General features: G+C 42.0%; 1 protein-coding gene across 20 annotated transcripts in view; it reads right to left on the bottom strand.

The window, feature by feature from the left end:
- LOC309696882 (ERC protein 2) overlaps window positions 1-14,967 on the bottom strand; it is a 162,488-nt gene that overhangs the window by 107,189 nt on the left and 40,332 nt on the right. For 16 of the 20 annotated variants that reach the window (XR_014273688.1, XR_014273689.1, XR_014273690.1 and 13 more), the window contains 2 exons: window positions 8,030-8,116; window positions 517-654 (listed from right to left, as the gene is read on the bottom strand). Coding sequence is in view for 16 of the 20 variants with exons in the window: in XM_082518367.1 (XP_082374493.1) it covers window positions 517-654; window positions 8,030-8,116 (225 nt within the window). In the remaining 4 variants the exon portion in view is untranslated. The remainder of the gene's footprint in view (window positions 1-516; window positions 655-8,029; window positions 8,117-14,967) is intronic. The other 4 variants (XM_082518382.1, XM_082518378.1, XM_082518375.1 and 1 more) reach the window with 1 other exon arrangement.

Here is a 14,967-nt window from a genome sequence, read left to right as displayed (position 1 = left end):
GGGCTGTGCCTCTTCTGCCACTCAGCTTTTCCATCGCTCCATTTCTCTTACATTTGAAACCTTTATCCTCCTCATTCTATACATCATTCCCTCCCTGCGCCCGGCCCAGTTACAGACATGGACTAATCCTCTGTGTGTGTTCACCATAGACTTCCCCTCTACCAGTCCCTCATTCTCTCCCTTACTACTTACAGATAGGACCACATCTAGTGTGGTCTAAGCCTATAAATTAGGATTTTATGTCGTTAAATTATGGCTGTGAGTCACAGTAAAGCATGAAAATTAATTAAACCATAAGCCATATCCTAGCTTCCCTGAAACGCCTGAAAGGGTAAAACTTTCCACATTACTCCACACCAACCAGCGGACTTTCACATTTTTCAAGCGTTTTGTCCTTTACACCTTCCATCCATCCAGCAACAAACAGGACAACATCTCTCTGAAACTCAATCCTTGAGTGTTGATTTTCACCTTTTCTTTTTGGATACTTACAGTGCTTTTCCCCATCACTCTTACCTTTTCTGATAAAGCTTCTTCCAGTGTAGCCAGAGCCGTGTCTGTGTTGCTGGAGTCGGTTTGAAGGCCCTGAACCCTTTCCCTCAATCCAGCCACCTGTTTGTCCTTGTCCTTTAACTGCTCCAGCAGGTTCTCAATCTGGGGAGGAAGAACAATGAGAGTGAAAACAAAGGAAATCCCACCAGTGGAATATTGTTGTTAAACAAACACAAAATATTCATCATGACTGATGGAGTCACACAAAAGTTTAGACCAAACTTGGAAAGTTAAGTAGCATTTTTACCCAGTTGTAACCAACTGAAGGCTCACAACTGGAGATTGTTTGTACCCATGAACCGCACACATACTTTTTGGCCCCTGGGGACCCATCTAGAAGAGGAATCAAAACACTGAGTCGTTTGTAGAGCTTCTGACTGCATTTTCCTGCTGTTTTGTCATCGATTCTGATGTGACGTCTCAGAGACAAGCAGCAGTGAAAGCCTCGATATAGCAGTTTGCATCACAAGAATTATAGATGGAAGCACAGCATGCAAATACATTTATTGTATGTCTGTCTATTGGAACAGTAAAAACACCAGTGCACTTCTCTGTGGCTGTGGAATACTTATATTATTCTATGTTTTAATCTACTGCACCACAGCTCTTGTGTTTCTTGTCACTTGTATCACATAAAATGCCTTTTTTTCTTTATATTACTGTGTGTAGATGGTTTTCTGTCATTTCTACAGTTTCTTGCTGTATTTGTGTCCTGAGCTTTTACAGGGTCTGGCCCACTAGGGTCTCATCTCTAGGGTTTACAGAGAATTATCTGAAAAAGAGAAAATAGGCAGTGAATTGCAGTCCCCATGGCATAAAAGGTCAAAGAAGAATGAACAGACTGCTTCCAGCTGACAAGAAAGCAAAATAACTCAAATAATCACTCGTTGCAACCAAGGTATGCAAAAGAGCATCTCCTTCAAGCAGACTGGCTACGATGCAGAAGACCACCGCGTACCGTTCCTGTCACCTAGGAACAGGAAATTGAGCTGTAATTAACATGGGCTCACAAAAACTGGAAAATAGAAGATTGGGGGGCAAAGTGCCTGAATGAGTTTCCATTTCTGCCGTGACATTTGGATGACGGTCCAGAATTTGTCTTAAAAATCATGAAAGCGTTCACCCGGTGCTTATCAAGAGTTCAGGTCAGTAGAGGTGTGGGGGATATTTTTTTGGCACACTTGGACCCTCTCAGCCCCCTGTACAGTCACCTTAGACGTGTGGTGTAATGAGAGATCTGCACCATGGATCGACCGTGGTTCCTCACATGACAGCAAGAAACAAAATCTCTGAGAAATGCTTACAGCACCTTGTTGAATTTGTGTAATGTAAACGGAGAAAGTTCCAAAAGTAAAAGGGATCCAAACTGGCAGCAAGGTGTACCTAACAAAGTGGCCAGAGAGCAGAGTGGACAGCGACTCCCATTCCTTGAATCTATGTCCAACAGACAGTGTGGCATTAACAACATTCACTTTATCAGTTTAGTAGTTTTATACTAAGAGTTAATTCAGCCCATTGACTTGCAGGACATCTGCCTTTTTGCAGTTAACCTCATGTTGCTAAAGTGGTGGTGTAATAGTCTTTATCTGATGAACATCTGCAAAACAGAACAAAAGCACGGACGCACACACACAAAAGCACACAAACACAAAACGCTCTGAGCTGTACCAAAACAAAACACTAACAGATGCAGCTGGAGCAGGATACAGTGCCATGCAATGAGACTCCAGAGGTCTACAAATTAGTTTCCAAGGGACATCTGGTGATAATGCATGTTAATATGGTGACAGGGACTTGTACAAGCACATCTGATATTCCCTTGAATTCTGGATTAATATGATTATCATGAAAAAAAGATTACGTTCTTCTTCTTTAGTAGGTTTTTGCTTTCAACAGACAAAGTGTCCCATTCCCTCACCGCTGCAATGAATTAATAACACAACTGACCCAAGTGATCCATTCTCAGATCAGGGCTTGTAAGCCTAACCCTCACCGTCATACAACAAAAGGGATTCGTTGTTTAATGAACATGAGATTCCAATTTTTCAAAAGCCCTCCGGGCCACCAAGAGACCACAGTTTTACTGCAAAAGTGGCAGGGTAAAAAAAAGTTGCATTCCAGTCATGGGTGCATAGATAGATAATGTTCAAATCTCTGCAGCTATTTTACAAATGAATCCAATTAGACTCGACTTTGGTGTTTTCTGCTCCCTGGAGGGCAAGAGTGAGGCTTTAAGGGAGCCATCTTGGTTTTGGGATTTGAGGGAAAGTGATAGAAGGGGCTGGAAAACGCAGCCAAGACCCCTCGGCTGATCTTGATAGGTTAATAACAGTCATTACACAACCAAGCTAAAGGCTCTGCTAGGTTAGTCCACGACCGATAGAAACATTAGAGCCTTCAGGGAATGATGGGAAAGCTTCACACTACCAGACTTAGATAAAGTTCCCAGTAATTCATGATTGCCATGGGTGTGTTTGATGGTATTTTAGGATGGACACTGTGAGAAAAGGGAGGGGTATATGGGTTGCTCCATTCATTCTTTCATGTTTCTCTCATTTGAAATGAATGGACCAAAGAAGTGCTTTTATTTACTTCACTTAACTGGGATGTAAGTGCACGCAAGTCAAAGCAACAAATACACAATTCTTAGTCAAGGCTGACAGATTATTCGAGACTTAACTCTGTAACAAAATGCAAGAAATAAAGGAGGAAATACATGAAAACAAACTTTGTGGCCTCTGGTTGTTGGGACTCAGTGGCCTTGTTGGCCAAACGCACACACCAAAACATACAGTACACATGCACTCATGCACACCCTTGTCCCTGTGGGCTACATAGAGCCCTATTTTAGGCCAAATTGAGCATGTCACCCCTGGTCCTTAGATAAATGATTACATTCTTCACCAGTCTTAAGTTTGCTTTGGCCTGGTCCTACAAAATAACAACCGCTCGATGAAATATTTAGCCTCGTCGCTTGGCCCGCTGTGAAATTGTGCAGAAAAACATTAGAAGCAACTTAAACCTTATAGCAGCGGATCAAAATAAGCCGAGCGAATCGCGGATATGGGAAAGAGGGCAAGGAATTCTATCAGAATTCTCAAACTTCAATCGCGCACTCTTAGGAGAAATGTCCTGTGTGGACAGGCGAGGAGCAGGGCAGCTGTGTGCCTTTTCGGGAGAGAGGGGGCCTCTCTTCCAGTAGCTCGGTTGTTATGATGAGAACAGCAGTCGCTCATTTTATCTCCCTGTGCATGAGGCGACCTCAAACTAAACTCCCGCATCTCTCTTTCTCTTCCTTCCATGCACACACACGTGCATGCACACGCACACACGTGCATGCACATACACACACACACACACACACACACACACACACACACACACACACACACACTGAAGCCTTTTATCACTGAACTATTGGGCATATGTCATACCATTCTCCAACCAAACACACCTCCCCATGGAAGCGGACCACCTACGGCAGCCATCTTCCAGACCAGGCACTGCGATGTGGACTCTCCGTTTCAGTAAGTGTGTATCCTCTTGAGAAACCATGACGTCTGTCTCAGTCATCTCCCACACACATGGCGCTCTGCTTTTTACAGCCACGCTGTTTTCACTCTGATAAAGTTATCAAAAAGCTGATATTGCAGGAATAGGTTCTCATTAAAAGTGGGAGTGCTGATGTATACCTATCACTGACCTTGACTCTGAAGATGCTATTGATAGGGAGTTCAAACACGCAGCTAAAAAAATGAAACACAGCAAAACACTTTATTCCATTTGTTCGATGTTCTTGCAAATCCGCTGGGAACCGTGTTTTTGCATTACAGTTGTAGTCTGTTAAATATAATTAACACAAGCTGAGTTCTAAAGTAACGGGAAAGAAGTATCAGGCTCTGTGTCTCTGGCAAAAAATGGTCATCTAAAAGCAGCTTGTTCCGGAGGAGAACCACAAACCCGGTTGACCCGTCTGTCGTCCAGCCAACTAAGAACTAGAACACTGTGGCTGCCAGAGGAATCATTTCTCCAGAACACAAAGGAGACCAGGGTGGAGTGTGACCACCATAAAAATACAATCATTTGTATTTTTAAAACACTTTTGTACCAATAAAAATACCAAACAATAATTGGGTGCACTTTTTGAAAGGCAACTTACTTGTCATCGCCTCTGAAAATATGACGGCGACAACTGTAAAACCCAAAGATCCTGGCGCTGACATCCATGTGCGCATGCTTTCATATGCTCAAACACACACAAACATAAGCAAAAACAATAAAAGCAAAGTGAACAACATGCAGTAACTGTACGCGTATTCCTCTAGAGAAATCTAGGTCACCGTTAAACAGAAACAGTACGGACATCTACATGCTGGAAATATCATACCGCTATGTCAAGCACTCCGCAATCACACGCAGCCATGGTAGTGCATGCTTAAATGTGTGCGCACGCATATTGTTCCCATCTCCAGCCATCAAAGGCTGTTGATTCCTGGATTAATAAAAGGGCTCCTTCCTGCTTCTGAGCACTCAGACACGGCTCTTCAAAGAGAAACACAGCCTATGTCATGAAGAACAGGGAACACGGTGACCTTTTCAGCGTGAGGTGGGTGTGCTTGCACTTCATTTAACCCATGTCCCACCATCACCCCCATCTCTGTCTATGAAATGCAACAACATGGGCAAAACTGGCAGAATGGAAAGACCGATAATATGTATGTTGGCGCCTCCATGTGGTAATATGCCGTCATAAGTTCCCTGTTTAATTTGGAACGGATCCTTTAGATTTAATGTCAGGGATTTGCTTTCAACTGTGTGATTCATTACCACTAAGTTCTTTGAAGTGTGTATATACAGTGAGTTATCTTGTTTACCTTCACTTTACAGAGCAGAGTGACACAAAGGACATAATGTCTTCTCTGGCTTCAGATTTTACCTGCACAACCTGGAAATCCACGAACACTCAAAACACTGCTTCATTTTACTTTTGGTAGCAATACCAGGAAGCATCAACAATGCAGAAAAGGAAATTTCCTACCATTCCCATCATTCCCTAACAGCAGATTCACCAGTACTGAGGTGTATGGCTGAGAATGTGAACGCCAACACGACACAGTGACCTTCAACACCTTTCCCAGATTCCCATCAGATGTCGTTCCTAATGTTGTGCAGCTCTGCTTGAAGATTCATTATTGGTTATCGACCGTAGCGGCAAAGCACAATGACGTCACAAGACGAGTGGTGCCCCAGAGAGGAGTTAGGTGAAGTGTGATGCTCAGGTTCTGGAATCATCCACACTTTGCTTAATGAGGAAAAAGTCATTTATTTTTAATTTTGCTAATGTACTGCTGCACATCAAAGAGAGCAAATGACACTGTCCATGTTTATGAAGAGGTATATCTCGACCACCTAGGCTTTAGAGGAGAAGTATATATAATATTCTTTTCCAACCTTGCATTTGTGAACAGGAGAATAACATTTGTATATATAATTACACATTTATTAGTAATAAATGGCTATAAAAGTAAAGTTATTACAGAGAAACAAGAAAAACAGCTGTTAAACAATGTTGTTACTACTTAATTAAATAATGCAAACAGATTTTTTTTTTAGCTCTTTTGAAGTGTTGTCCAACACTTGGCTGTAGCTTAGCTAATTGCACAAACGTGTTCTGCTACTGTGTGCTTGCATGTGACTTCATGTCAGTGCTCGGCAATGCCATGAGACCAAAAAGGAGCATGCAGAGGCAGACAAGCAGGCAGAGCCAAGAATAAAAAAAAACAGCTGAAATGCAACTGGAAGCGAGCGAAAGAAACAGAATTCTCTACGGGTTTCACTACGATTACAACTACGGATTGTAACTCTTACAGAAGCTTCCTCACCATTACCCCAACATTCATTCTGCTTCTTACCACCAGTGACTGCTCACAAATACAAAGGTGTGTTCTTTAGAGAAACATATGCTCTCATTTGTATGCAGCCACAAAGGCACGTAAACATACACAAATGTAAACAGACATTCACGTTGTGCTCACAGACAAGCAAGAATACATAAAAACCCTTATAATTCAAGGCTACTTTCTTATATATGTTTACAAGCAAGCAACTCTCATTGTATGAGCTCATTTAAGAGGTCATATTATATTTTAGAAGATAGGAATATCATTTATTGTCCCTCATTTGGGAAATTCAAGTGTTCCAGCAGCAAAGTGACAGGCAGATGGAGCATTCAGTTTCCCAAAAAAGCAAAGAATAAAGTCCAACAGTCGAACAGCTGCTGGGAGAAAGGACCTGCGATAACGCTCGTCTGTGCACCTAGCATGCAGCAGTCTGGCACTGAAGGAGCTCTCCACTTCTGCAACAGCTTCATGCATGGGGTGGAAGACATTGTCCAAGCCATAAACAAAGGATGTGTTTGGATACCTGCATTTTAACTGCAAACCTTTTGTAAAATCTACATATGAAAAAAAGAGTAGCTGGTCATACTGCAAGTAATTTTGGAAATGCATGAAAACATAAAGGGGTGTATGCAGGAGTCCAATTCTGGTTCAGCCTCCTTTTTTCTTTCCTTACAGAAAGTTCTTAAAGAGATATGCCTGTACTCACAGAAGCTGTGGTAACAAAAGCATGTTTCCTTTTATCCGTTTCTTTTCTTTTTCACCAAACCAGCTGGCCAATAACAGCAAATTGGGCTTTTCAGAGGGAGCGCGGTCTTGAAGAGGGAGGAGCTGAAACAGTGTTATCCACAGAAGGCGCTGCATTAATGAACAGCATGAGAGAGAAGAAAATATGTTTTCTGAACATGAAAGAAAGGGCTTCTGTTAAAGCACAGGCACTAAATAAAATTGGTAACCTCTAAATGAGCATAAAATGACCTCAATACATGAACTAGGTTAAAGCAGAACACCCACAAATTTTCTGGTCAGATATTATGTTAAATAGGTCGAAAAAAAGAATTTGGACAAAGAGGCCACACTGAACAACAGGCTCCAGAGTAAAACGTGTATAACAAAGTAGCCAAAGCATAAGCGTTTCTGCTTCACTAGAGCTTATAATTGAAAAGCCAGTTAGAGAGGAAAAAAACAACAACAAGAAAAACGTTAGGAATTAAATATTTAACCTCCCACCACCTCAACCTACCAATTGGGGGGAAAAGTGCGTGCACACAAAATTATAATAGGGGTCTGAGTAATTTCAGATAAGATCTTGGGAACAAATGAGGGCAGCTGTGAGATGGATAAAAGGCAATGGTTTACAGTTATTTTAACTTTGCTTGTTGGCTAAAAGTAGAGAGGCTCGTTCTGCAGATATAACACAGCCTATCTGAACTACAAACACCTCTTTAGACTGTTTCGACACTGACGTAACAGATGCATCCAAACAATGGCAACATTTATAGAATATTCAAGTAGCCTAATATACAAGGTCTACTGTTCGTGTAGAGCTTGTGCAAAGACACTTTGATTTGAATACATACCCAAAGAAGCAGGAAATCATCTCCACTTGTATACTTCTGGACTTTCATTGTAACATGTGGCTTATTCTGAACATACAGTTCCAGCCTCTGAAGAATACAGGCACACAATCAGGTTGTGATTATTATCACGAATGTTGGGCTGGGGTCAGGCAATGGGGGCTACATATAACATTTACACATTTGACAAGTAGACGTCCTCCCCCTCTCTCCGCACATTCTTCCAGAAAGTAATTCACTCAGAAACCTTCCACGTGCATTCATACATATCAATTAGACATGAACCCACACACGTGTAGAGATACAACACCCACAGACCTGCAGACAAAGGGGATGACGGAGGTGCAGACAGAAAGACGAAGCAAGCATTGTTTTCCCACTGATTTATTCTGGTTGACCAAATAGCAAAGTGAGCGGGGAGAGACTCCTGCAGACCCAGACAGACTGCACTTGTGCAAGCTAGGCCGTATGTGAATGTGTCTGTGTGCGTTGGCCAAGTTGATCCACGTCCACGATCTTTAGACTCCAGACCCTATCTCTGCCCCCCTCAGCTGTGGAATGCTGCAATGATTGCTGGGTAATTACCCCGATGCTTTAGTCCTCTGCTCCCAGCACCATTAGTATTAAATCTTTTCTTTTTCTTCACTTTGGAGGGAGGCAATGGCCGTCCTTTGATCAGAAAGAAAGAAAGAAAGAAAGAAAGAAACAAAGGAAGAAAGAAAGAAAGAAAGAAAGACTGGCCACCCGGCGGGGACCACAGCAGCTGTCTCCACCTGTGGCTTCTGACCCAGGCCCACTTTACAGTGATCTGGTCAGACAAGTGAAATGCAGTGTACAGTCGTATAATTCAACTCCAAGTGGTCAAAGTTTGACCCATTTTCTCCTGATAGTATTAGGCATTAATTTTATGAAACACTAACACTGGACTGCCAGCAACTGTGGTGGAAGCAGGTCAGCGTGAGTGATAGCGTGTCATCATCATGATACAGTCAGATTTGAGCTCTTCATTGAGTTGGAGAGTTGGAGAATCATCAAACACATTTGATTACTTGATTACGTTTTACTTGTATTTGTGGTCAGGCAAAAGATGGCCTGGAATAGCTGGGGGCTGACATATGGCCCAATGCTAGGGTTGTCTTGACTGATGTGTAGCCTGGCTCCAATCAGCCAGCCTCAGGCTCTCACCATTAACCCTGGCTGATTGCTGATAGGAACAGAGGGGGATACAGGGAGGCCTATCACAGGCAGTTTACCAGAACCTCCCCAGCTACGATGGGCTTATCTGCAGCCATGTCTCTGCGCTGTGATTGGTCAGCTGGAATCCATTAGGATGAAAGGCATTGGTGGCCTCATCACAGATCTATCAAGATCACACACACTAAAGCAGGAACATGAACGTAGATGTGAAGAGTTATCTGCACGGATCTCTGAGCTGCTGCACACACAAGCACTCACCTGGAATACGCACACAGAATCCTACAGATGTGTGCAACAAAGGCATATACTGGAAAATAGACGAGCAAACTGACCGGCATGTAGCCGGTGTAATCAGAGGTCTTCCAACAGACCTGCTGGAACACCTTTTACCCCTTTTATCCCCTGAGAATCATGAATATATCTTTGCTTTGGCACATCGCACTATTATGTGTGTTTAGCAGTACGAAGAGCTGATTTTGTTTTTTTTAATGGAATATATTTGGCTTGGACTGTTGACATGACAAAAAAAGCAGTTCAAACGGTAAATATAAAACTCTCTAAAATAAGCAAAGCTTCCTGGTTTGGATTAGAAAATCTACTGGTTAAGAAAGAGTACCTACAGAGTAACTACAACCCTTTTTAGATTTCTATATCAAAACCTGTGGACATGTTTCCATCAGTATTAAGGGCTGATCTTACACCAAAGTGTCACCAGACATAATAACCTGTTTTAATTGAAAGCGCTTATTAACAATGGCAGCCCTCCTCTACGTGGCCTCACCTCAACAGCTGCAAGTTGATTTGGGCAGGCAACTAAAGTTTCCACAGCAGAATGTGTTAGCATCACTCCAGATAGACATTTTAATCACGTCTGAGCCCTCCAAGCAACTAATTATACTCAAATTCACCTGGGAACAGAGCACAGAAGAAGAAAACGAGCGGAAACACATGCAGCAACGGGGGAACAGTTAAAGGTAAGTGAAGCTGTGAGATGCACTGCGAACTTGTAGAGGTGGAAAGTAAGGGATTTTGCAGTATACTTAGTCTTCAACACGCTCAAACCTGTAACTGAAGCCACCTTGTGACTATCCACACAAAAAAGACACACTTGTTATCACTGTTTTGTTAACAAGGTTAGAAAAGGTAACTGTTTGACATGCTCAGTGATAATCAGATGCACACATCTGTTTGTCTGTTTAGCTATTTAACTACCCTAGCTCACCTGCAACCACGACAACAAAAGGACCAATTCAAACTTGGCTGTAAAATACACCTAATTCTAACCTCAACTATAAAAAACTCTTAAGCTAAAACAGCCTTTGTCTCAAAAGGTCTGTCCAAAAGGGACAACCAGTCAAAACGCTCTCACTTTCCAAAACTGTCTTCACTTCCAAGGTCAGCACAGCTATTCTTGTCAAGTTGCAGTGACATTTCACTGTGGACAGCCTCACCCAAACCCTAACCCCTTCATTAGGACCAGGCTTTGGCCCCCATGAGAACTACTGGTCTCCACAAGGTTGGTGGACGCGGAAAAAGCCTGTTAAGATGTAACAAAAACGCACACACCTACACACACACAATAAACACTGTGTCAATGCTGGACTAACATTTTCCTTCTATCAACATGCAGCATTTCCTCTTGCTATCCATATGCATCACACTCAACAGTACTAGTGTGTTGGGACGATGTATAAAATATTTGGGGGAGAAATGGCAAAGAGAGAAAGTGGAACACTGAAGGATGTTTTGGGAAATATCTATGTGGGTACAAAAGGTGTAACATGTAGAAGACATTACAACAAGAGACATTAAAATGAAAATCTTTCAACCAATGTGAAAGCTCATTAACGATAAAACATTCAAGACAGAAGAACAATTGCTCCAGAGAGACAGTGAGCTGAGAGCTGAGTGGGGGAGGAAAAAGAAGAAATGCATAAGGCCAGGGGACAACTGGATTTATCTTCATATCAATCTCTTTCTCTCTCTACTTTTCTTCACAATCAAAGGGCTAGCCATGTTGATGAAACCAGGCCAGAGCCAGTGATGACACCAGGCCAGAGCAAGTGCTGAAAGGGTCTGGCAGAGGATCCACTCAAACAGAGGTTGGTTCCCCTGAGAATGTCTGAGCGAGACCTGCTAAGCACTATAATAGCTATAAGAGGGGCCCTTGTGTACACGGCATCCTTCCATATAGACGCACAAACATTCACACATTGTGCTCGGTCTGCAGCACATGTAATCCAATCTCCCTGCCTGTGGTTGCTATAGGAGGCAACATGATAGGGGATACTATACTTCCATGCATACAGACAGCCTTTTTAAAAGCATGAATATGGATTGAGATGACCACAATGTTTGAACATGAATAACATATGTAAGCCAAAACCACACCACAACCGGCCATGCATATGTACCTCCCACAGCCCTACCCCCTCAGAGAAAGAGGAAGAAGAAAAAGAACCAAAAATGAAAAAATAAATAAATAAATGCATCATTATGCATTGGTCATGGTCTCATAGACCAAGAGCTTGAACAGAGCTTCCACTGTTCTGCATGATACACAAGACCAAAATGCCCCCACAACTTCTTTTTGTCATTCAAAGACCGTTTCCTCATTATTTTTAGTTAAATTAAGCCTCTTGCTATTAAAATCACCCCAGGGCTCAAACTATAGCAGTGACATCATGGTACCATGCAATAATTCATGGTGAACATCCATGTCGATGCCAGCAAGAGAAAATTCCTCTCACTCTCTTGAAACAGAGAACAAGGCAGTAATGGCACAAACTGCAATTTAAGCTAGTCTGTGTCGCAACGTCTGTGTAATCATTTTAAAAAAGGGGTAAAAACGCACCACATGTCAGAAACCCTTAAATATCAAATTCAAAAGGGCCTCACAGACATAAACATGACTTTACTGCATCTTTATGAAGCTGTTAATTAATACAAAAAATGAAACCAATAAATCTGTTGAGGAAAGCTACATATGTCATTAATTAGTATGTTTAGATGAAAACTAAACCAGAAATTCCACAGAAAAGAAAAACTGCAAGAAAACAGTAATTATTCAAAAATCCAAGATAACACAGGAGTGGGCGGGGCAAAGCAAAGGACGCTAAACTGCAACGAAGAACATGCGAGTAAACGAGACTGATGCCGCAAACCTGTTGTCCTGTTTTCATTTACATTCGTTTTTTCAGCTTCCTCCCGTCCGTATCGTATTACACTCACATCCAACAGGCTGTTCTTGCTCTTAGATACAACGACACACACTGACCCACACAGGAATCCAATATCATGCACCAGTTGACCTGTCATCAGCCTTTATCATTCTCACCAGCTCTCTGGGTGGCGGGTGCTGTTTGCAGTGAAGACAGAGAGCCTGTCGCGATAAAACAGATGCATCATCTGAACCCTCAAAGCTCTTTTCATCAGCGGGGGAACATATATGAGAGATTAATAGCTCTATGAAATCTGTTTAGTTGACTCACTGGAAGCTGAAAATTTTATGAAGAGGCTTGGCACTTTTCATAAGATTTAATCTAAACCTCATTACATCGTGTCATGAAAGTAAAAGCAGTGCTTGTACACAGCACATGGTTTAGCTATTGAAATAATATTCTCAGGATGTTTTTTTCTTTTCCCCAACTGTGCGGTTTGTCATATCAAAATGTCCCTAGTGAGGGAAATGTAACCCCACGTTTTTTAGATAGAGTTATCTTTCACAGAAAAAAAGAAAAAACTTTATTCAACACTGAGAAGTCTTCAGACACAGCTGGGGGTGTGGGGGCTGGTGGCGAAATAACTTCAACAGGATAAGACTGGTAAGGAAACGAGCCACACTCCTGTCTTTCCTCTTGTACACAGATCTGTAAGTTATAGCCCAAGCCTGCTGGGAAACGGGAAATTTGGGAAACAAATCAGTACGAAATGGTCAGTTTACAGAGTGGTTACAGTGCGCACAAAGTTAGTCAAAGAAGTGCACGTTTCAAAGGAATCATATCTAGAGATCATGACTAGCATTCCCATTCCACTTAAAAATGTGACCCAGATAGCAATGACATTAAGATATCTTTTTAAAAATATTACCATAAAAGGATTAGTCACGTGACACGGCTGGTTCTCCCAAAGACCACATTTGCTCACATTCTTTGGGGTTATTTAGCCACACAAACACATACAGTCATATCTGTCAAGGCTTTCTGGCAACAGAACACACCAGTTTAAAAATCATGTAAATTACAGAAACACTGAAACTGAGTTCTTTCTTTGTCTTTCTTTTGTTTTTAATTAAATTCATTGAATTTGTATCTAATGTCAGCAATCAGTTTCAGAAAAAGTGCAACATTTACTCTTCTGTTGCATCACATCTTCTTCTTTTAACAACATCCTACAAAAGACTTTGGGTACAAGCCGTTTTAGAGTCTTCATCTACAAAAAGGTTTCACCTTCAAAGCACTAACAGCCATAATAGTGGTGCGGACGTTTTTCACACCATATGCACGAATACAACCCCATGCCATCACTCACACTGGCTCCCAGTTTTCAGTTCCCCATCTTAACTGAACTCAGGCCCGAGGAAGTGGGTGGCTGTTTCTGGATGTTACTTTGCACTTTTGTATCTTCGTCATAAGCTAAAATAGTTGGAAAGTTAATACACAAGTCAGTGACCCAATAATTTCCCCCCTTCAGCGTAACTCCAACATATCACCTACACCGACCTGCAGCACAAAAGTACCTTGCACAGATCAGATCATTACAACACGTTGTGCTGGAAAACCTTTGCTGTAAACCCTGGCAAGAAAAGATTGTTGCAGACCATGATAATGAGCCCCCCCCGTTATGCACACTGTTATGCACTATATCACTATTACATGCCATTACCTTTCTTCTTTAACTTGGTTGGCAGATACTGCATGCTCTTGGTCTGTGCTCACTGCTCTCACCAGCTTGCCAAGCGTTACTCCTGTGTCTTGTTTCCATCTCTCTGTGCTTTTCTCTCATGTCTCAACCAGCTGCAGCAGATGGACAGCACCTCCATGAGGCCGGTTCTACCAGAGGTCTCTTCCTGTTCTTTCTCTTGATGGCTGCCAAGTGCATGCTCATTGGGCTTTTCTCTCTAATACTGTAGGGATTTTACCTTAAATTTAAAACACCGTGAATATGACTGTTGTTGTGGCCTGCACTATATAAACTGAATTAAACTGAGTAAATAGCCGTTTGGTTGACCCTTCCCCAAACATACACCAAAGCCAAAAAAACTCAACCAAACAAGCAAATACAAAATAGCTTGACTGGATTAAACCGCAAACCTCTGGTAGAGACAACCAACAAATTCAGCCCCTTTATGCTTCTAAAAGAATTTCAATGACATGCTGTGCTTCAGAAGCAAAAAGTTGGCAAAAATGTCCTTGCCATTTCAGAAACCTCTTAAAAAGTAGGCAAACTATCACGTCTACCTGGAAAAAGAGACACGGAAGAAACCTTTGTGCAAAGAGGCGAAGATAAACAAGATGAAAGAGGAGCCGGAGATGAAAAAGCAAAGAAAGACCAGAAATTGAAAATCTGAAAGTGAACCCAAAGTCAAAGTGCACTCAACATTGAGCTCACAGTCTTATGAGACAAGGAATGTCTTCCAGCTGGCAAGGGAGGACACAGAAGAAGAAAGAAAAGCCTTTAGGAGAGGACTCAAGAGTGGTCTTTAGCAGGAAGACATTCAACATAAAAAGAAAGAAGATGGTCAT

This window comes from Aulonocara stuartgranti (assembly GCF_965226115.1).
Source record: "Aulonocara stuartgranti genome assembly, chromosome: 20".
Classification (NCBI taxonomy): domain Eukaryota; kingdom Metazoa; phylum Chordata; class Actinopteri; order Cichliformes; family Cichlidae; genus Aulonocara; species Aulonocara stuartgranti.
This window is presented reverse-complemented; position numbering and strand designations above follow the sequence as displayed.